Raw genomic sequence first — 23,618 nt, forward strand, 5'->3', positions numbered from 1 at the left:
GAGGATCCATCGACCTATAAACAGGCGATGAAAGATGTGGACTGTGATCAATGGATCAAAACCATGGACCTCAAAATGGAGTCTATGTATTTTAATTCTATCTGGAAACTTGTAGATCAACCAAATGATATAAAACCAATTGGTTGTTAGTGGATCTATAAGAGAAAACGAGACCAAGCCGGTAAAGTACAGACTTTTAAGGCTCAACTTGTGGCAAAAGATTATACCTAGAGAGGGGGACTGGACTATGGAGAAAATTTCTCTCTTATTGCCATGTTAAAGTCGATAAGAATACTCTTATCCATTGTCACTTTTTATGACTATGAAATTTGGCAAATGGATGTCAAGACAGCTTTCTAAACGGCAATCTTGAAAAGAGTATCTATATGACTCAACCAGAGGGGTTTATTGCATAGGGTCAAGAACAAAAGGTTTCTAAGCTTCAAAAATCCAATTATGGGTTGAAACAAGCTTCTAGATCCTGGAATATAGGGTTTGATACTGCAATCAAATCTTATGGCTTTGAACAGAATGTTGACGAGCCTTGTGTTTACAAGAAGATCGTCAATTCTACTATAGCATTCTTAGTTTTATATGTCGATGATATTCTACTCATTAGGAATGATGTAGGATATCTTACTGACGTCAAACAATGGCTAGATACACAATTCCAATTGAAGGATTTAGGAAATGTGCAGTATATTCTTGGGATCCAAATTGTTTAGAATCGCAAGAATAGGACACTAGCCATGTCTCAAGCATCTTATATAGACAAAATGTTGTCTAAATATAAAATGCAGAATTCCAAAAAGGGTTTGTTGTCTTTTAGACATGGAATTCATCTGTCAAAAGGACAATGTCCTAAGACACCTCAAGAAGTTGAGGATATGAGAAATATTCCCTATGCCTCTGTAGTTAGAAGCCTAATGTATGCAATGTTATGTACTAGACCTGACATATGCTACTCAGTAGGGATCGTCTGTAGATACCAGTCTAATCCTGGACGTGATTATTGGACTTCCGTTAAGAACATCTTAAAGTATCTCAGGAGAACTAGGAACTACATGCTCGTGTATAGTGCTAAGGATCTGATCCTTACTGGATACACTGACTTTGATTTCCAAACTGATAAAGATGCTAGAATGTCTACATCTGGATCAGTGTTCACTCTTAATGGAGGAGCAGTAATGTGGAGAAGCGTAAAACAGACCTGTATAGTTGACTCCACAATGGAAGCTGAATACGTAGCTACTTGCGAAGCAGCAAAAGAAGCAGTATGGCTGAGGAAATTCTTGACAGATTTGGAAATTGTTCCAAATATTCATCTACCCATCATCTTGTATTGTGACAACAGCGGTGCAATTGCAAATTTAAAAGAACCTCGAAGCCATAAACGGGGAAAGCACATCGAAAACAAGTACCACCTTATCCGGGAAATCGTACACCGTGGTGACGTTGTAGTGACTCAGATACCTTCTGAGCAAAACATTACTGATCCTTTTACAAAAACCCTCATGGCTAAATTTTTTTAGGGTCACCTACCGAGTTTAAGATTACGGTGTTTCTAAACTAGGACAAGTGGGAGATTATGTTGGGCGTAAATGCCCTAGTTCATTGTATTCATATGTTTATTGTACTCATATGTAATATTAATTTCTCACAATTAAATTCTGCATCGTTTGATCCTACTAGAAGTTTTAGTCCAAGTGGGAGTTTGTTGGATTTTATGTTGTAAAACTCGTAGTTTGTAATATCATATTCTTGTTCAATAAAGCTGTTATTGAAAATATTTAGTAAATTTAAATTCTATATTCATGAATCCAATAAACTGAGGTTCCGAGGCTATTAAGTTTAGTTTGAACTTTACATAGTAACATAAATGTGGATCAAGTTCAAATTTATATAGCCAAAATGGTCTATAGTATATGAATAAGGTTGGACGCCTTATTCTGGGGACACTATGGATGCGGCCCATTTTTGTAGTTAGTACAAACAATGTAATCCTAAACCGTTCATGTGGAGACATGAAAATGGGGGCATCCTATGTAAAGAGTTTACATAAGACTGAACCATGAAATAGTCACTTTTTACGTTCTAAATGCCGTTTAATGTATAAAACTGACTATTTCGTTAATTGATGACCTACGTAACTTAATCTTAATCCTCAGCTAACTATGAACTCCTGTTCACTCAGAATCATCCTTAGATCTGCATAGGTGAGGGCAGCTTATTATCGCTGACCCAATAAGCCTCCCATTTCAGAGGTAAGATCAGGTGGATAGCTGGGAATATAGTGTGCAAGACGGAATTCACTCCTACCCGTTATAGGGATAGTAGATAGGTTTTTCCCTTTAGTAATGAATACAGGTCTTGAACAAGGGACCCCACCCTCTCATTTGCCCGAGAGGGGTTCAGTTTATAGGTTAGACCTTAAACCAATTGTTCATTAGAGGATCAGTGGAACTTAAGGAATAAGATGTAGTCTTGGGGGTAAAACGATTTTTATGACCTAGTCGAGATTACGAACAACCTGTGAAGGATTAGCTTACTAATCATTGTTATATCATATAGACACAGATATATCTATAGTGAGGGGAGTGCAACTACGAGACTATAGTGGAATGACCCGTGAGTTAACAAATGTTGATTAGCTCCATCTAAAGAGTTTAGCCAACTAATCTATAGGTTCATTAGATTCCCCTACTAGCTCATATGGAATAAACTTAGAACAATATGATAGAATAATTCGAATTGTTCAAATCAGGTGAAGAGAGAGAAATCAACAAGTATATGTGATATAGTGGTTGGTTTTTTTAGTTTAGCGATAGAGCTTTAATATTTAAATGTGATTTAAATATCAAGAATATGAATACGTTCATATTCGAAAGCTCGGAAATAATGAAAATGGTCAAAGATGTAAAAAGTCAAAGAGTTAACTTTTGACTTTGAAAAATCAAACTTTGACCGACCTTATATTCAAATGTGATTTGAATTTCAAGAAAATGAATGCGGATTCATGATCGGGAGGTCAAAATTAGTCAACATGAAAAATCATAAAAAGTCAAAATGTTGACTTTTTGGTCAAAGTTTGACTTTGACAAAATGACTATTTTGCCCTTTGATTAATGTTAGTGGGAAAATCCAAACTTTTGTTGGATAATTCCACTAACAAAATAGTGGGCTAGGTGTTGGCTTATAGTGGAGACATTAAGCCCACTTAGATATTGGATTCTAGGTGTTGGGTTTTTATGAAGTTATTTCATGCAATTTTGCATGACCTTTTTCTATAAATATGGGGTTGTCATTTTGGATTAAAAACTTTTGGAAATTTTGCAAACTTAGTTTTTAAAAATTGGGCTGAATAAATCCAAACCCAACCCGAATTTCACTCTACTATTTTCATCTCTTTTTCTCTCTCTCGGGTTTTTCATCTATCGGGTCCCACAACTTGGTTCTGAGTCCAGAGGATAGTAGTCAGCTCTAGTTGTTGTCTGGTTCGTGTTCGAGCAGAGATAGACGAGTTTCGAGAGCTTCAAAGGTAATGTTTCTAAAAGAACCCTAATTAACTAATTTAGGGTTGTATGTTTAATTTATGCGATTAAAGTAAAATTGATCCTCAATTTTGCTGCACATGCCTACTTTTCCATCAATCTTTAGGTATTTCACCTTCCTCACTGGTCATGTCGAGGATTTCTTTATAGGTATTTACATCCTCAACCAAGTCTTTTTCACTATTAATTATTTTTCGTTTTCGAGGATTTTTATCTTTGGAACCCACTGGTCTACCACGTTTCGGGCGTGTTCCAAACTCATTAGTGACAAGTTGTTGTATTGGGATATCAATTTTTGGTGGAAAATTTGTAGCTGGTATATATGACTTAGTTACTTTTTTTGCATCTATAAATGCATCTGGTAATTTATTTGCTATATTTTGCAAATGAATTATTTTCTGAACTTCAAGTTCACATTAATCTGTACAAGGATCTAAACGAGACAATAACGATGCATTCCATATAATTTCTTTTTCTAACTTCTTAATTCCTCTCCTTAATGTTAGAAAATTTTTCTCATTAAAATGACAATCAGCAAATCATGCAGTAAATACGTCACCCGTCAGGGGTTCAAGATATTTAATAATCGATGAGGAATCATATCCAACATGTATTCCTAACCTCCTTTGAGGGCCCATCTTAGTGCGTTGTGGTGGATCAATTGGAACATATACTGCACATCCAAAAATTCTCATATAGAAAATATTTGGCTCATGACCATAAGCTAATTGTAATGGCGAGTACTTATGATAAGCTACTGGACTAATGCGTACAAGTGACGCATGCAAAATAGCATGTCCCCATATAGATGAAGGAAGCTTAGCTCTCATAAGTAATGGTCTTGCAATTAATTGCAAACGCTTTATAAATGATTTTGCTAAACCATTTTTTGTATGAACATGAGCTACAAAATGTTCAACACTTGTCCATATTGACATACAATAATTGTCAAAAGCTTGGGATGTAAATTCACCAGCATTATCAAGACGAATGATCTTAATTGTAAAATTAGGAAATTGTGCAATTAACTTAATTATTTAAGCAAGTAATCTTGCAAATGCAAGATTACTTGATAATAAGCACACGTGTGATCATTTGTTGGATGCATTTATTAATACCATAAAATACCTAAATGGTCCCACTTGGTGGGTTAATGGGTCCACATATATCACCATGAATTCATTCTAAGAATATAGGTGATTCAGTCCCCACTTTAGCTGGTGATGGTCTAATTATCAATTTTTCTTGAGAGCAAGTATCACATGATAATTCATTAGATTGAAGAATCTTCTAGTTCTTCAATGGGTGTTCATTTGAATTCTCAATAATTATCCTCATCATTATCGATCTTGGATGACCCAATCGGTCATGCCAAATTGTAAATATGTCTAGATTCATGAACTTCAGTTCATTGTTGCATATGTTTCAATTACTCATATATAAGTATAATACAATCCAGAAGATAAAGCAGGCAACTCTTCCAATATACGTTTTTCATTTGAGACAGTGGATATGATATATAGATATTCCATATTATTCTTACTATCAGTCTCAATATGATAACCATTGCAACATATATCTTTAAAACTTAGAATATCTCTCTTTGATTGACTAGAGAACAATGCATTGTCAATTGTAAATTTTGTTCCTCTAGGCAAAATAATATTTTCTTTTCCAAAACCTTCAATCAAGTTTGTAGAACCTGATATTGTATTTACTTTTGCTTTCAGCATTGCCAATTTGAAAAAATATTTTTTATTTGTAAGTATTGTGTGTGTAGTTGCACTGTCTGCCAAACATAGATCTTCTATGCTCTTTTTTGAAACACCCAACATATGAAAATGATCCATGTTTCTTCATTAAAAGAAAATAATTACAATAAAAAAACAACACTTAAAATATACAAAAGTTATTTAAAAAAATGAAGATAAATAAAAGAAAACAATAACATTAAGTTTAGATATTCTCAAAATCAAAAGAAATACTTGATGTCCCATCAACTGTGTCAATCTTCTCCTCAGGAGATTCAAAGAAGTCCGTCACATCCAAATTTGTCATATGAGATGGGTCAAATATGTCATAATCCTGATATGCAAAATTTGCTTCCACATTTTTCTCTTTTTCCTTCAGGGAGGCTTGATAGAGGTCAACTAAGTATTTTGACGTACGACAGGTACGTGACCAATGCCCCGTCATTCCCATCGGAAGCATTTATTTTCAACACTTTTTGAACTTTTATCTTGGGGAGCTTTTCCTTTGTAATAATCATTTTGTGTGGTTCTTTTGAAATTTAAATTATTAGAATGACCACCACGAAAATAATAATTATTTTTTCCTCTGCAACGATCACGACCTCGACCTCGACTACGATTATTATTAAAATTCACAGCATTCACTTCAGGGAATGGTGTTGTTCTGGTTGGTCAAGATTCATGATTTTTCATCAATAACTCGTTATTTTGTTTGGCCATGAGAAGACATGAAATTAATTCAGAATGCTATTTAAAACTTTTCTCTCGATATTGCTGCTATAGGAGCATATTTGAGACATGAAATGTAGAAAATGTCTTCTCTAACATATCAGCATCAGTAATTTTCTCTCCGCATAACAACAATTTTGAACTGGTTTTAAATAATGCGGAGTTGTAATCACTTACTGATTTCAAATCTTGTAGCCTCAAGTGTACCCACTCATAACGAGCTTTAGGAAGAATAACTGTTTTTTTTTTTTTATGATCATACCATTCTTTCAAATTTTTCCACAAGATACGAGGATCTTTTATTGTAAGATACTCCATTTTCAATCCTTCATGGATATGATGACGAAGGAAAATCATAGCTTTTGCTTTGTCCTGATTGGATGTTGTATTTCCTTCTTTAATAGTATCCCCAAGATTCATAGCATTCAGGTGGATTTTGGCATCAAGTACCCAAGACAAATAATTATTGTCGTTAATATCAAGTGCGGAAAATTATAATTTTGTAAGATTTGTCAGGACCGCACTATCATAAAATATTATACTTATGTTAAAAATTTAATAGATACTGAATATGCAAAATAACATTAAATTTATTAATTATAACGAAGAGGAAAAAACCGACATACCTTTAAGACTACCTTTAGTGGAAAAAACGACTGGAACTTGTGCTGATAACGTGTTATGAAATTGAGGAATACAAGGAAAATATACGGATATGAAAAATATAAAATAAAATAACTAAAAACATAAAATAACCAAAATCATGTGATTTTAATATCCACCAAATGCCACTATTTATAAGCAAAGTGGCAAATATGATGTGAACTTACATGAATACCAAGCATGACTAACTATAAGGTACATGGACAATATGAATAGTGACACATGATCTTTGAAACACTAAGGGTATGTTTGGTATGTGATAAAAGTAGAGAGTTGAGTTGAGTTGAGTTGGTAATTATTATCGGGAGAGTTAAATTATCTGGGGAGTTAAATTGTCTATGTTTGTTTACAGAGTTGAGTTGAGTTAGTAATTATTGTTTGTGTTTGTTGTGCAAAGTTGAATTGAGTTGAGTTGGAGGATCTGATGCTGTTTTTTTGTGAATGAGATTAGTTCTATTTTTTCTGTTTGTTTTTTTTTATTTCATTCTTTTATTTTTTAGTTTTATGCTTTTCCATTGTTGATTAATTTTAAAATATACACGTATTTTCTCAAATCATTTATGACATAAACTGGACAATCTCAATTTTTTTTCTCAATTTATAGAACATAATATATTATTTTTCATATACTTTTCAAAAACTGTAATAATTCTAATTATCTTCCATCGATAAAACATACCAACAAAATATATTTCATATTGCTACTCAATTAATTGGTATATTGTATATTGAATGTATATATATTGAATGTATGTATATATATTGAAGGTAATTATCCCAATTACTACTTGGTATATTGTATGTATATATATTGAATCTTGCTAACTTAACTTTATTATTTCACATATCATACAGTTTATTTTTATATAATATGGATGGTATATTTGGGGATCCAAACGACAAAGATGAGGGAAGAGAGAAAGAAATGAAAATAGAATCCAAAAGTTTGACGATAAAAAAAAATCTGACTGGATCCAAATGGCAAAGATGAGGGAAGAGTGAAAGAAATGAAAATATATTGATTTTTAGAGTTGGATCCAAATGGCAAAGATGAGGGAAGAGTGAAAGAAATGAAAATATATTGATTTTTAGAGTTAGTTTCGAGGGATAGAAAAAGGAGTTTTTAGTGGGTAAAAAATAGGTTTTAATAACCCATAGGTTTGATGATAAAAAAAAAAAAAATCTAGATCCAAACGGCAAAGATGATGGAAAAGAGAAAGAAATGAAAATATATTGATTTTTAAAGTTAGTTTTGGGATAAAAAATGGGAGTTTTGAATGGGTAAAATTTTTTTTAATAACCTATAAATTTTCTTTATGGGTTTAACAAACATGGATAATAAATACCTACCTAACTCAATAACTCATACCCATTTATAAAATATCTCCTAAATAATTTACATCTATCTTCTATTATAATATTCGTGATATATTGAAGTTAGTAAAATTAGTTATCCAACATCAAGTTCTAAAGTTGGTAAACATCTCTGAATATCCAAGTATCCATTAAAGACTATATAAATCTTTCTTAAGAAAACACCATACAAATCATTGAAATACTGATGATAACATTTTGTAAAGTTTAAAATAAACAGAAAGAGGTTTAGGGATAAGTTGGAATTTAACATATTTCTTTAAATAGAAACAAAATGACAATAATACCCTTACCTTTGTCGTTTTGTGCAATCCAAATTGTGTCCCAAATTCTCTACCCTCTTTCTCCCATGATAAATTCCCCTAAATCCTGCCCTCCTTCAGTACCACTCTCTACTCCAAAAATTAGAGACTAAGAAAAAAAGGGCCAAAACCATGGCGGCCGGAAAATATCTCCTCTCCTCCTTCCTATCTCTAACCACAGCCTTTGCTCTGTTTTTCACTTGGCTCCACCTCCCATCTCCATCGCCAAACGGCGCAGAGCTCCTCGACTGCGCAGCCTACTCCCCTTGGTGCTCCTCCAAATCCCAACCCACCAATCTCGGCCGTCAGAATCCCACGCGCCGCCGTGACCACTCCTCTGACACCCCCCACCACCCTCTCGACCCACTCACCGTCAACGAAATCAACAAAGTCCGTTCAATCCTCTCCTCTCATCCTCTCTTCAAATCGTCTCCTTTTTCCATCCACTCCTTAGTCCTCGAAGAACCCAACAAATCTGTCGTCCTAAAATGGCAAAACGGCAATTCTCTGCCTCCTAGAAAGGCCTCTGTTATAGCACGTGTCAACGGAAACTCCCACGTGTTAACCGTTGACTTGACCACTGCGAACGTCGTTATCCGCGAAACCGGCCCACACTCGGGTTATCCGACGATGACGGTGGAAGAGATGAACAGTGCCACGTGGGTGCCGATGAAGAGCGAGAGCTTCAATCAGACGATTCTCAACCGTGGGATTGCTCTGTCCGACTTGGCCTGCCTGCCGATTTCCACAGGATGGTTCGGCGCCGCCGAGGAGAATCGGCGGTTAATTAAAGTACAGTGTTACTCCATGAAAGACACAGCCAATTTCTACATGAGACCCATCGAAGGCTTGACCGTTCTCGTTGACTTAGACAGTCAAGAAGTGATTGAAATTTCGGACAAAGGGAAAAACATCCCGATTCCAAAAGCCGCCAACACGGATTACCGATACTCAGCGCAGCCGCCGAACAAAGTGATGAAGGTATTGAATCCGATTTCAATCGAGCAATCGAAGGGGCCGAGTTTCATGGTGGAGGAGAATTACTTAGTGAAATGGGCAAATTGGGAATTTCACTTGAAACCCGACCCGAGAGCCGGGAGTGTGATATATGGTGCAAAAATTCGGGACCCAGAAACGGGGAATTTGAGGGATGTTATATACAAAGGGTATACGTCGGAGTTGTTTGTGCCTTATATGGATCCGACGGATGCTTGGTATTTCAAGACGTATATGGATGCAGGGGAATACGGGTTCGGGTTGCAAGCAATGAGTCTTGACCCGCTTAATGATTGCCCGAGAAATGCTTATTATATGGACGGTGTGTTTGCGGCGGTGGATGGAAAGCCGTATGTGCGACGGAATATGATTTGCTTGTTTGAGAGTTACGCCGGCGATATCGGGTGGCGGCATGCAGAGAGTCCGATTACTGGCTTGGATGTAAGTCGAAATTTGTTCTAACCCTTTTTCTTTTAAAATTTTAGGAAAGGTTAAAAGTGGTCAAAATTAGAGAGATGATTAAATTTTGAGGTTCAATTTATAATTAATCTCAAGGAAAAAGTATTTTCAATAAAAACGTCATTATATATATTTTTAAGAAAAAATATTTTGAATGACAAATTTATTAATAATAAATATGTTTTATTTTTCAACAAAGTGTTTTAAGACTATTTAATTAAAGGTCTATTAACATGTTTAAGATTGATCTTAAAATTGATTTTAAAATGGTTAAAATCACTTGTACTAGATTTAAAATTATTCTAAAATATATCTTTAATCACTCAAAATCAATTTTAAATTTAATTTGGTCTATTAACATGTTTAAGATTGATCTTAAAATTGATTTTAAAATGGTTAAAATCACTTGTACTAGATTTAAAATTATTCTAAAATATATCTTTAATCACTCAAAATCAATTTTAAATTTAATTTTATACCTTTAAATATATTTTTTTACTATTAAAATTTATTAAGATCATTAAAAGTATATTAATTTTAACTGACTTTGAAAATAACAAATGCATTTTAAAATTACTCTTAGATATATCACATATGTCAATATCTCTTATCTACCCATTTATTTAAATACGTTATTACAAAACCACTTTATAAAAAGTTATACTAAACTTATTTTAAAAAATTATATTAAACAAACTTTAAGGGGCATATAGAAAAATCAATTTTATTTAAAAAATTATATTTCTTACAAAGTTATTCCACGTATCAATAAGTGGTTTGAGTTGATTAATGTTTTTATTTAGTTATTTTGAAAAATGTCAATTTATAGAGTTCTATCAACTAAAAGTCACTCTCTTTCAACTTTCAAAAAATATTTATTTTGATTAAGTTTTTAAATTGTTACTCGTGAATTAATTTAGATTATTTATTAAAATTATATTTTAAAATTATTAATCAATTCTTATATGTGAGTAGACTTTTTAAATGTCAAATTAATAAAATGGATGATTTATTTAATTATAAAAATTTAAGAATTTAATTTATATAATTATAAGTCTCTATAGGCTAAAACAATACAAAATGGATTCCATTCTTAATTTTTTTTTATGGTTCATCTCATCCTATTTCTGTACAATCCTTTATTTATTTTGATTCCCTACTTTTAAAATACCTGAGATCGTCCGACAACCTTTGCTTTCTTACATATTTATTCATTTTTAAATCTTGTAAATAAAGAGAACAAATGGTTTTAAAAAGTAACAAATGTTTTGAAATCACGTGACCCAAAATAGACCAAATTTGAAAACGACAATGCTAACTAGTTTTGTTTTTTTATTGAGCTCATTTTATAACCATCTAGTTTTTAGTTTTTAGTTTTTCAAAATTTAGGCAGTAAATATTCATTCTATTATAATAAATGGAGAAAAATAGATTTAATTTTTAAAAACCAAAAAATAAAAAACGAAATGGCAAAACGAGATCAAAGTGGTTACCAAACAGGACTTAATTTTCTTGCTTTGTAATCTACCTTTTACCTATGTTTTAAAAAACAAGTTAAATTTTGAAAAAAAAAAGTAGTTTTTAATTTTTTTTGGAATTCAGCTAAAATTTCAATTCTCTTACTTATTTCAACTATGGTGAGAAGATAAGAGAAAATAGGTATAATTTTCAAAAATCAAAACATAAAACGAAATAGTTATCAAATAGACCTTGATTTTTTTAAAAAAAATATTTTTTTGTTGATTAAAAAATGGAAAATATTTGTGTGGCTGATCACTAAGGTAAAATGTAGATCAATGGTAAAATATAGTTAAAAATAACCAGAAATTTGGAAAGGAAGGAATCTTTATAGACTTAATTTCATCCATTAAAAGTGAAAAATGAAAATGGTTACGAAGAAAAATATCTTTTGTTGATTAAAATAAAAATGAAAAAATATTTGTGGGGAGCAGATAACGGAGGTAAGGCCGAAGGTGACGCTTGTGGCGAGGATGGCGGCATCTGTGGCCAATTATGACTATATCGTCGACTGGGAGTTCCAAACAGATGGACTTATTAGAATCAAGGTATGAATTTTGTCTTTTTATTTCCAACATTTTATTGAATTTCAATCGTCTTTGAGGGGAAAAAATAGAATTTTACTTTGAAATTTCAGAAGTTCTAAAATGTGTTGTAAATTTTTAGTAACAAATTTAAAGTAAAATTCCGAAAATTTTACTATTGTAAAAATGCTATAATAATAAAGTCTAGCGTGACATTTAAGGATAATCAAAGCGAAACCACATGATCAAGTTGTCGAAAAAAAATTAAAGCACGTGACCTAGTTTACAAATTTCAACGAAAGATTCCACTTTAGTGTCAATTTTTTAAAGCTTTGTTACTTTTGCTATGTTGTCTATTTATGTATGAAACATTAGATTAGAAATTGGTAACAACCTTCTTTGTCTCTAAAATCTTCATGAATTTTAAAAACGGAGTAATACACATTTGAATTTATTATTTTATGTCTAATAGTTTGCTATTCTATAAAAGTATTTAATAAATCCATAATATATATTTCTATGTGTATAATAGATTTCACGTATTTAAAATTATAAAATTAAATTTTGTCTAATAATACTCCAAATTCTTAATTTTCTGTTACTTCATAAATTTTAAATAGGGTAGAATATGAAAACTTAAAAATGACTTACAGAATACAAAATAGTAAATTTATGAATTCATCAGATATAAAATTTAAAATTAATGACCTGTTAAACACATTATAAATTTTCTGAATTAGCAAAAGTTTGGAGATCTTTCTAACCATTTTTATAATTTAACCTAACTCATCTTGGTTCTATCTCCTACTCCAAATATATAATAATAATAATAATATAATTAAATACATACCAATCTTAAAAGGGCTATTTTTAAATATGAAAAGGTGAACTAAAATATTACAAATAAAACAAAATTTTCCTATCTATTCATATTTTATATATTTATCTCTATCATAATAAACACGGATAATATTTTATTACGGTGTGATATTTTATTATTATTTATAAATATTTTTAGTCATATAAAATAATCTCAATTTTGAAACTAATATTTTTCAAATCTAAAACACAGGTGGGTCTGAGTGGGATATTAATGGTGAAAGGCACATCATACGAGAACACGAACCAGTTCGCCGGAGAAGATCTCCACGGTACACTGTTATCGGAAAACGTCATCGGAGTAATTCACGATCACTATATAACATTCTACTTGGACATGGATATCGATGGCTCCGACAATTCATTTGTGAAGGTGAATCTCCAAAGGCAAAGGACTTCTAAAGGAGAATCACCGAGAAAAAGTTACTTGAAAGCAGTAAAAAAGGTGGCCAAGACAGAGAAAGAAGCTCAAATTAAACTCAAACTTTACGACCCATCAGAGTTTCATGTGGTGAATCCTTCTGTCAAGACTCGGGTGGGTAATCCGGTCGGGTACAAGGTGGTTCCTGCCGCCACCGCCGCCAACTTGCTAGATTTGGACGATCCCCCGCAGAGGAGAGGAGCGTTTACGAATAATCAGATATGGGTTACACCGTATAACCGGAGCGAGGAGTGGGCTGGCGGCCAGTTCGTTTACCAGAGCCACGGCGAGGATACCCTTCAAACTTGGTCGGATCGGTAAGTATTTTCTGAACTTCATACAATATTTTAATCTGAAGTGTTATTTTTCTTGCCTAATTCAAATATAGATGTTCAAGGGACAGGGCCAGTGAATTACATCTCGACTCTGTCGATATCTCCATTTTCTCAACTAGCCCAGCTCAACCTTAAAAACTAGAGGCTTAGTCAAGTCTAATGGCTTAAGATACTATTTGCGACCCAACTTTCAATAGTCAGATCTAGGTCTGAGTTCATTGAATCAAAGTTTGGATAACCAACACTCTTAAATTTTAGAATTAGTTGTAAATATATCAAATAAATCCAAAGTATTAAGGCACAATGCACAAATTTTTTTTTTTTATAGATATAACAAAAATTAGATCTAAATCTTAAAGTCAAATAAAAAAAATATATGGATATTAGGGTGTTAAAAAAATCGATCAACCCTACTCGTACAAATTGGGTTGGATTACCAACTTATTTGGATGGGATTGAGTTCAAATAATAATAAAAAAAATTATGAATTGGGTTGATTTATGGGTCACCTAAAATAACCCGAACTAGTCGGAACCAATTTTTAAAATGTATATTTTTTTTACTTATATAATTATATATACATATATTTTATTTTAGGTTTTTTAATTTCATTATTTTTTTGATATTTTATCCTTCAATAATTCTTAAAAATAGAAAGAAAATTTTCATTAAATAAATTAAATTTGAGTTTTATTCTTAATTTAATATATGAAAAGAATTCAATCAAATATTTGCGTATTAACATTTTACTTCCTTTTAGAATAAAAATTTCAATAAATGACTCACTAAGTCAACCCAATTCAAATGTTTTATGGTTGAGTTTGGTTGTGTTTATTTTTTAATAAAAGGTTATTTGGATTGAATAAATTTACAACTCAAATAATTGGTTGGATTTAAAAAGTTGTTCAACTCAATTCAATCAAATCCATGAACACTTTTAAGGTATATTTTATATTTTCTTAAAGTACGACTATCTTTCTCCATGGAAGGAGTTTGAACTGAAAGATTGAATTAGACCGTGTTTATTTTAGATATCTACTTTATTCGTTTATTATTATTTTTGTTGATAAAATGATGGATAGTATAAATTTGTATTTGAATGAAGGGATCGTGAGATAGAAAACAAAGACATAGTTGTATGGTATACGTTAGGGTTCCATCACATACCTTGCCAAGAAGATTTTCCAATAATGCCAACTGTGTCAGCAAGTTTTGATTTGAAGCCTGTCAATTTCTTCGAAAGCAATCCGATACTTTCATTTCCACCCAACACCATTCAAGACCTTCCTGTTTGCAAGCCTGCTGCATCCGCTTGAGCCTGCCTCCACAGTTATTATTTTGTACAACCAACTAAATCATCTGTCTGACTGATAAGATACACCATGTTTTATCAGCATAGTACTATAATATTTTAGCTTTACGCCGTCTTAGTTTTTATACTTTTAAATCATCTTCATTTTTATGTTTGTCCCAAATATCCATTTGGGATTTCTTCTCATTTAAAAATGATAATTTGGCTATCTTTTACCTCACATTTTAGGTTTTTTTTTTAACCATTTCATTTTTAGTTTTTAGTTTTTAAAAATTATGCCTATTTTCTCTCTTTTTTTTTTATAATAATTTGCATCTTTTTTAATTACAATGGTTAAATTCTTAACTACAATGGTTGCACATTTCTTAATTACAATGGTTGAATTTTTAGCTAAAGTCAAAAAACAAAAATAAATTTTTAAATTTTTTTTTTTCAAAAGAAAATTGGCTCAAATCATTGGTAAAAAAATAAATAACAAAATAATCAAATAACTAAATGATTATGAAACAAGAACTTTGTTATTTAGATATTTAAAATTACCTTTTTTCAAAATTAGACTTTTACATAAATCAATCTAAACAAAAGTTTGGCAGGTATGATACTAGTAGTCATCATAATGTGCCCTTAAAAAAAAAAAGGAAAAAAAGAACTCATAACATGACAAAGAAAAGTGATTAGTGCACCAATTTAAGACGAATGAAAAGACCCTCACATATAAATCACGTTCCATTTTTCTCGTGTAGAATGATTTTAGAGAAACAAAAAATATAATCACATATATATGAGATGATATGATATTTAAATTTATCTTTTATCTATTAATTTAAAATTTTGAGTCAATTACAATATTATTTTCTTTCTAATTAATATTGATTTTTATGTATTGAATTTGTTTTTGGCAATTAATGATTTAAAAATATATATAAACTCTCCACTTTTATGAGAGGTCATTCACTCATTTAGTTCTAATTTTAAAAAAAGAAAAAAACAACTTTTTCTTAAAAGAGATAATTAGATAATCAATTTGTCCTTATCCTTGGTGTACGAGAATAAATGGTTCATCATGATCCATCAACTTTGTGGTGAAGATTCCAAGTTGATGTTGCTTGGTTGCGTGTATTATCGAAGAAAGGTTGCAATGTCTTATTCAATTGTTCACCGATAACTTGGAACGAGAATAAGAGAGAAAATAGGTAAGGAGAAGGACCTCCTAATTTAGTTCAAGGTTTTTAGGTATGGAAATAAGTTATCATCATACATTTTTCATATCCATAGATGATATCCATTTAAAAAGATTGAATTTTCTCTAGTTACTTGGTTCTACACAAATCATGAACAACCCTCATAAGAATATTAGAGTTTATTTTACATCAGTTAATTTGTTATTATGTTATCGATAGTTTGGATGTTGAAATGGTAGCGAGCGAGCAAAAAAATATTGTCCTTGAAATTATCTTGCAACATAAAAAAATGCCATGTTCTGTAGATCTTACTAAAATCGAAATGCTTTTTAACTTACAAGAAAAGCTACATTATAAAAAGAGAGTAAAGAAAACTTAATCTAACTCAACTCACCTATAAAATCATGTAGGATATCAGAAAAATCTATATATATATATATATATAAAAACCCATAAAACTAACCACAAAGAGAATGAGATTAAAAGAATTTTGCTAACAATATTGGAGTATGGCAAAAGAGCTTGAGAAAAGAGAAGTTAGAGAAAATATGAGACAGAATGATGGAAGTCACAAAATATGTGTTAATTATAGAGAACAAAAAGTTGGTTTTTCTCATTAAGGACGTAGTAGACATTTAATATGCCAATTTGTCCTAAAAGTCTTCAATTTAAAAAATCCATCCTAAAAGTTTTTAACCCTTTAAAATTGTCCCTTTTTTTAGTTGGCAATTTCTCCACTTTATCGAGGGATTTATAAACATAAGTACTCAGGCTCAAAATCCTTATTTGAATCATTCATATCTTAATGGAAAATGAGAGGAAATAGCCAAATTTCGAGTTTTATTTAGATTTTTGGTAAAATCGGAAAATAATAAAATTTTGACAAAATGTGCCACTCATGTGAGACCCTTTTTTATAATACCTTATTTGCCCTTCTTGTGGTCTTCCACAAAAAATATTGAATACAATGTAATTGTTATATCGTGAATCAATTCGAAATGAAAATATAATGTAATTAAACCTGTTATCAGTTTCAAACCCTACAGAGTTAGAAAAAAAAAGTGGCACATTTTTCTTCTGATTATCTAATCTTTTATCTCTCCATTTAAATTTTAATGTATTGTAAATCTTTAAATTTTACATTTTTTTTAACTTATTACATTATCAGTATCATATTTAATTCTAATTGAATGATTCGTCTTGATTCTTCGATTTTTTATGAGTTTTAGCACTTATCATATCATTATAGTTATGTTTATATCGGTTTTCACCAATTAATTAACATATAGTTACACATACATTATAATAGTATTATGAAGATATGAGATTAAACTAATCTATATTTACACATATAGTGTAATTGTAACATAAACTTATAAGTTTTTAACCATAATTTTTTTTTCGTGATTCGTTGTTGTAACTGAATTTTGTATCTCCCTGATTTTTTTCCATGAATATCTATTAATCTATCTTTTGTTATCAAATTTGATTTTATATTATTATTTTTCAATTTCTTTATACATTTTCTTGATTTTTTTTTTAAATAATGTTATTTTAATATATATTGACAAAACTAGGGTAGGATTGAAAGTATTGTAAAAATAGGTTTTTAAATCGTGTACTCGGTACATGATTTCCTGCTGATCTGGCACACACAGTCTGCCGTGGCAAGTCATGCAACAGGTAATCGTGTACCCGATACACGATTACCTTAGGTCGTGTACCGGGTACACGACTCCCTTTTCCATTAAACTGTCGCGACCCTTGTATTGCTATTGACCCTTGCTTTTGCTTCTGCTATTTACCTTAAGTATTTACCCAAAGAGATATATTTGCTTGATTTCTGATAGACATAAGGACATTTTTACTGCAATTAATAATGAGAAAATTGGTTGGAGTGGACCTAGAGCAGACTTTATTTTTTATGTAATTGTATCTTTTATGTAATTATATTTTTCATGTAATTGTATCTTGTATGTACTTATATTTTTTATGTAATTGTTTCATTTTATGTAATTTTACTTTTTTATGTAATGAATTTATTTTTTATGTACTTGTAATGTAATTGTACATACATTTTTTATGTAATTGCTTCATTTTATGTAATTGTTTCATTTTATGTAATTGTAATTTTTATGTAATGAATTTATTTTATGTAATTGTATCTTTTTATAATAGTTGACAAACAAGACGACTCAATGTTGCTGACACCGATCGAAGACGTATTAGTCGTAGACGACGACAACGACAACAGAGTGAACCTAATTTAGAGGGATACGAAGACAACCCCCATGAGGGGTAAGGGCCAGGGGGGGTCGTTTTTAAATTTCATGTAAACTTTCATTTTCAAATTGTAAATTAAAAAATTAATTGTAAATCTACTTTAATATCATGACATTTTTTTTAATATGAGTGCAAGATAATTATGTTTTCATTGTGGATTAAATATATAATTAAGTTTAATGATGAAGGAATTTGTGAACATCTCCAATTAAAAAAAAAATTAGTCATTCTATTTTCTTTTTTTAAAAAAGAAAAACAAATCGTGGACCTGGTCTACGAGTTTCCATACGACCAGTCAACCAGTCAACCGACGTGGTGCTAACGGGATTAAACGGGACTCGTATAACCCCGTACACGAGTTTGCTACATGGCAATCGTGTACCCCATACACGATTTCACTACCCTAGTTTTGTCAATAGTTTCAGCAAACACCTATTTTTAAAAATACTTTCAATTTTACCCTTTTTTTGTCAATATATGTTAAAATAACATTATTTTTTAAAAAAATCTATTTTCTTATCAAACTCAATTTTATCTTATTCTTTTTCGATTTGTTTATACATTCTCTTATCAAACATTTTTTTGCAACCTTCTTTTTTTAAGTTGATTCAGTTTTATCTAATTCTTTTTCAATTTTTTTATGCATTTAGAGATTTGTATTTTTATCTCGATTTATTTATTTCTTCTATTTCATGCATTATTAATTGAGAAGATAATCAATTAAATTTAAATAATCTATATTTTTTAAAATGTAATTATAGTAGTATCTCATTGATATATAAATTGTATCTCAAAATCTTGTGAAATTAAATTAATTATTTCAAATAATTAGGTTTGGTTTCCTTTTAGTTTCGTACTTTAGAATCAAAACTAATATAATTGAGAAGATAATCAATTAAATTTATTTGACACGAGATTTGAAAATTTTTCATTTAAGTTGATAAAAGATATGAAATATTTAAATTTTAAATTTATGAAGGAAAAGTGTAAGAGTCTGACCTTAATTGGAATTATATATATATATATATATATTTCATTTTTAAAACCCAAAAAATTTCAACCTAATTTGAAATGTCTAGATTTTGTTTTAGAACCCAATTTTAATATAACTCAAACAATAAAAAGTTAAAAAAATAAAAATAAAAGGGAGGAAAAAAAGAAAAAAAAATATAACCTTACAAGCTACAACTTCATTCTCTTTTCCCACTTTTGTTGTTCTACATTATCGCAGTCGCATACCATACCACCAGCAAGTTAAGTTGCATTTTTTTTTTCTTTTTCTCACTTTTTTTTGTTCGTTCACGATTCTTTGATCAACAACCATACAACTTCCATCTATGATTTTCTTTCCTTCAATCGTTTCTTCTTCTTTGTGATAGTGTGTATTGTGGTCGCCTTATAAAAAAGAAATCCGAAAGAAGAGGCATTGTGGTTGCGTGAAGAAGATTTTCAAATCCCTAATTTATTTTTGAGGAAAACTGAAGGAAGAAGAGAAGATTTTCAAATCCCTCGTTTCTTTTTCCTCTTTTTATTTTTTATTTTTTTTATTTGAGTTGTTGGCGATTTTGGTTTTAATTTTTTTTTTCTATGAATGCCTAGAGTAGTGTAATAATCATATCATGTAGGTGTTGATTGGACGTTTGACAGGTTGCATTAGTTACTGTGGTAATTGTTTAGTTATAGTATATTTAAAGTTTTTGAAAGTTTTTGCAACTTTCCAACTTCAACTTATGAACATTTTGTATTTATTTGTAAATGAGAGCAATTTTAACAATTTGTCATTATTGTTTTCAATTATTTAATTCAATTTTTTCCCAATTTTACAATTTGAAAAATTTTTGCTATTTTTTTAAATGAAACCTCTAAATTTGCTATTTATTTGGTCAGCCCTATCTTAATTAATTTCACTTAACAGTCCCTTGGAATAAATTTTATATTCTATTTTCAAAGTAAGTTTAGCTCAATGGTATTGACATTCATTTCAATCAAAAAGGTTGGAGGTTCAATCCCTCACCATTACAGTTTGTTTTTTTTTTAAAACAAGAAACTTATTGGAAGCGTGTGATAGATACTCACAAATAAATAATCAATAAAAAAATATTTGAGAAAAAATATTTGGACAAATTTAGATATATACTCATGTCCTAATTAAACATACATAGAACAATTAAAGTTCTACACTTAATTCACATGAAACTCTACTAAATTAACTCTCACATTATGGCTTCATGAAAATATCCACAATTTGATCTTTGTCTTCACATATTCAACTAAAGCTTCCTTTCTTGAAATTAAATCTCTGATAAAGTGAAATCTTATATCAATGTGCTTGCTACGATCATGGAACATCGAGTTCTTTGCTAGAGCAATTGTTGACTTATTGTCTACATGGATCACAGTAGTATCATCTTGTAAAATTTCAACTGTCTTAAGCAAATTCCTTAACCAAACTGTATGACAAACACATGAAGCTGCAGCGACATATTCTATCTCACAAGTAGATAATGTTACAATAGGTTGTTTCTTAGAACTCCAAGTAAATGTAGTATTATCAACAGATAAAACATATCCACTTGTACTTTTTCGGTCATTAATATCTCCAGCCCAGTCACTCACAATAGCCTTCAAGCTTGGGTTCTTTAGATGATTAACAAAATAGCCCACAGTGAAGTGTACCTTTGAGATAAAAAAGAATTCTCTTTTCCATTTTCAAATGAGTTGTTGTAAGAGATTCCATAAATTGAATCACCAATCGTGTATAAGTCAAATATTCCAAACTCCATGTTGAAATGCCTTAAATCTGTTTGTTGACACTTCGAACAACCAAGTATGGCGCGCCCTGGTGGGGGTTTGGGGGCAACGCCCCCGAAACCTATTCAGATTTCGTATTCAACATATTTATTTATTTGTAGTTATTTATGATTTTGACCCTAGGGTTTAGAGTAGTGCGCTATATAAACTTTCTAACCTTAGAGGTGCCATTTTGATGTAATTTCTGAAAACATTCTCTCAAATAATATTGTTCTCCCTTTACCCGTGGACGTAGCTAACACACTGTTAGTGAACTACGTATATGTGTATGTCGATCTTCTCTATCTCTATGTTCCTTTTTGTGTTCTTTAATAGTCATTTTTCATAACAAACTGGTATCAGAGCCTTGTTAGGGTTTCTTCGAAATTCTGCATTTGTTCGACAATTGAAGATGTCTGGCATGAACGTAAATATCGACAAATTTACTGGGAGGAACGGTTTTGGTTTATGGCAGATCAAGTTGCGATCCTTGCTAAAGCAGCAGGGGCTGTGGGCACCGCTGACAGGTAAGTCAAAGAAGGCTGCTGTGGATGACGAAGAGTGGCAGACTCTTGAGAAGAAGGCTCATTCGACGATCATGCTATGTTTGGCTAATGACATCATCATTAAGGTTGCAGATGAAGAAACTGTCACTGGTCTTTGGTTGAAGTTGGAAAGTCTTTACATGATGAAATCTTTAACCAAGAAGTTGTTTATGAAGAAACGTCTGTATCATCTACGTATGCAGGAAGGAATGTCTCTACGAGACCATCTTGATCAATTAAATAAAATTTTATTAGATCTGCGTAACGTAGAGGTTAAGGTTGATGATGAGGATGCTGCCCTAATTCTGTTGACAACTTTGCCCCTATCGTATGAGACTTTCGTTGACTCGTATATTGGAAGGAAAGAAACTCTGACCTTAGAAGATACAAAGTCCACGTTGCTTATGAGAGAGGACCGTCAGAATGTAGGAAGTTCAGTTACAGAAAGTCAGACATCTGGGTTAGCTACTACTGGGAGCAAGGGACAGGAATTCTGGTAAGCAGAAGTCGAACCAGAATAAAAGGTCTTCGAAGTCAAAGGGTTCTAGGTCAGATGATATTTGTAACAACTATAAAGAAAAGGGACATTGGAAACCGAATGTCCTAAGATAAAAAGGAATCAGGAAAAGAAGTAAAAGAGTGACAAAAGGGAAGCATCTGCCTCTGTTGCACAAGTTGAGATTGATTCTGAAGAAGTCGAGATCGATTCTAAAGGAGTTTTAGCTTTAGTTGTGAATGAACATTCACATTTTGATGATGTGTGGGTTCTTGATTCTAGGGCATCTTATCATATGTGCCCAAATAGAAAGTGGTTCTCAACCTATTAGCAAATAGATGAAGGGAATGTTAGCATGGCTAATGGTGCTGTGTGCAAGAAAGTTGGAATCGGCTCAGGTAAGATACGAACACATAATGGTGCCTTCTACACTTTAAACGGGGTTACGCATGTTCCACCAATGAAGAAGAGTTTGATATCCTTTAGTGTACTCGATAGCAAGGGTTACAGTTTTGAAGGTAAAGGTGGAGCAATGTATGTCTATAAGAGTTCTGAGGTAGTTCTGAAAGGCATAAAGCGTGGAACACTGTATTTTCTATTAGGTTCCACGATAACAGGTTATGCTATTATTGCATCGTCGGTCGTTCAGAAGGATGATATGACTATGTTATGGCATATGAGACTTGATCATATGAGTGAAAAAGGGATGTAAATTCTGTAAAAAAGAGATCTTCTTTGTGGGCACAAGGTGCAAGATTTGAATTTTTGAACATTGTGTATTTGGGAAGCTTCGTCGTAGCAAGTTTCCAAGAGGTGTTCATCGTACAAAAGGGACACTTGATTATATTCATTCGAACTGTTGGGGACCTTCCAAAGTTGAATCTATTGGAGGCAGTAGGTATTTTTTGTCGATAATTGATGATTACTCAAGAATGACTTGGGTTTTTATGATGAAACATAAAAGTGAAGCCTTCAAGAATTTCAAGCAGTGGAAGATATTGATTGAAAATCAAACTCGGATCAAAAGGCTGCGAACTGATAATGGTCTAGAATTCTGTGGATCTGAATTTAATGAGTTCTGTAAAGCTGAGGGAATTGTTCGCCATCACACTGTTAGGAATACTCCACAGCAAAATGGGGTTGTAGAACATATGAATCAAACGTTGTTGGAGAGAGCAAGATGCATGCTCTCTAATGCAGGGTTGGCTAGAAGGTTTTGGGCAGAAGCGATAAATACATCATGTTATCTGATCAATCGTGGACCTCACATAGCTATTGATTGTAAAGCACCTTACGAGGTGTGGTCTGATAAGCTTGCAGATTATTCTTTATTAAAAGTTTTTGGTTGTACTGTCTACTATCATGTTAATGAGGGTAAATTAGAACCTAGAGCTAAAAAGGATATATTTGTGGGTTTTGGGGATGGAGTTAAGGGATGTAGAGTCTGGTCACCTTCTGAGAATAGAGTCATACTTAGTAGGATTGTGATATTTGATGAAAATTCCATCC

General features: G+C 31.6%; 1 protein-coding gene across 1 annotated transcript; it reads left to right on the top strand.

Moving 5' to 3' along the window:
• Positions 1–8,247: 8,247 nt before the first annotated feature.
• On the top strand, positions 8,248–15,034 carry LOC120092971 (amine oxidase [copper-containing] gamma 2-like). The gene is made up of 4 exons (XM_039051241.2): positions 8,248–9,807; positions 11,778–11,891; positions 12,940–13,484; positions 14,608–15,034. Exons 1-4 carry the CDS (start codon positions 8,503–8,505, stop codon positions 14,816–14,818), a joined length of 2,175 nt encoding a protein of 724 aa, XP_038907169.1. The 5' UTR covers positions 8,248–8,502; the 3' UTR covers positions 14,819–15,034.
• Positions 15,035–23,618: the final 8,584 nt, after the last annotated feature.

The sequence above is a fragment of the Benincasa hispida genome, chromosome 12 (assembly GCF_027475165.1).
Source record: "Benincasa hispida cultivar pf3 chromosome 12, pf3_genome.v1.1, whole genome shotgun sequence".
NCBI lineage: Eukaryota > Viridiplantae > Streptophyta > Magnoliopsida > Cucurbitales > Cucurbitaceae > Benincasa > Benincasa hispida.

What these genes read in the sequence shown, in the direction of transcription:
- LOC120092971 (XM_039051241.2), top strand. Translation starts at nt 8,503, where the DNA reads ATGGCGGCCGGAAAATATCTCCTCTCCTCCTTCCTATCTCTAACCACA. An exon ending in ATGGACTTATTAGAATCAAG is followed by an intron (nt 11,892 to 12,939) that starts GTATGAATTTTG and finishes TCTAAAACACAG; the next exon opens with GTGGGTCTGAGTGGGATATT. An exon ending in CTTCAAACTTGGTCGGATCG is followed by an intron (nt 13,485 to 14,607) that starts GTAAGTATTTTC and finishes ATTTGAATGAAG; the next exon opens with GGATCGTGAGATAGAAAACA.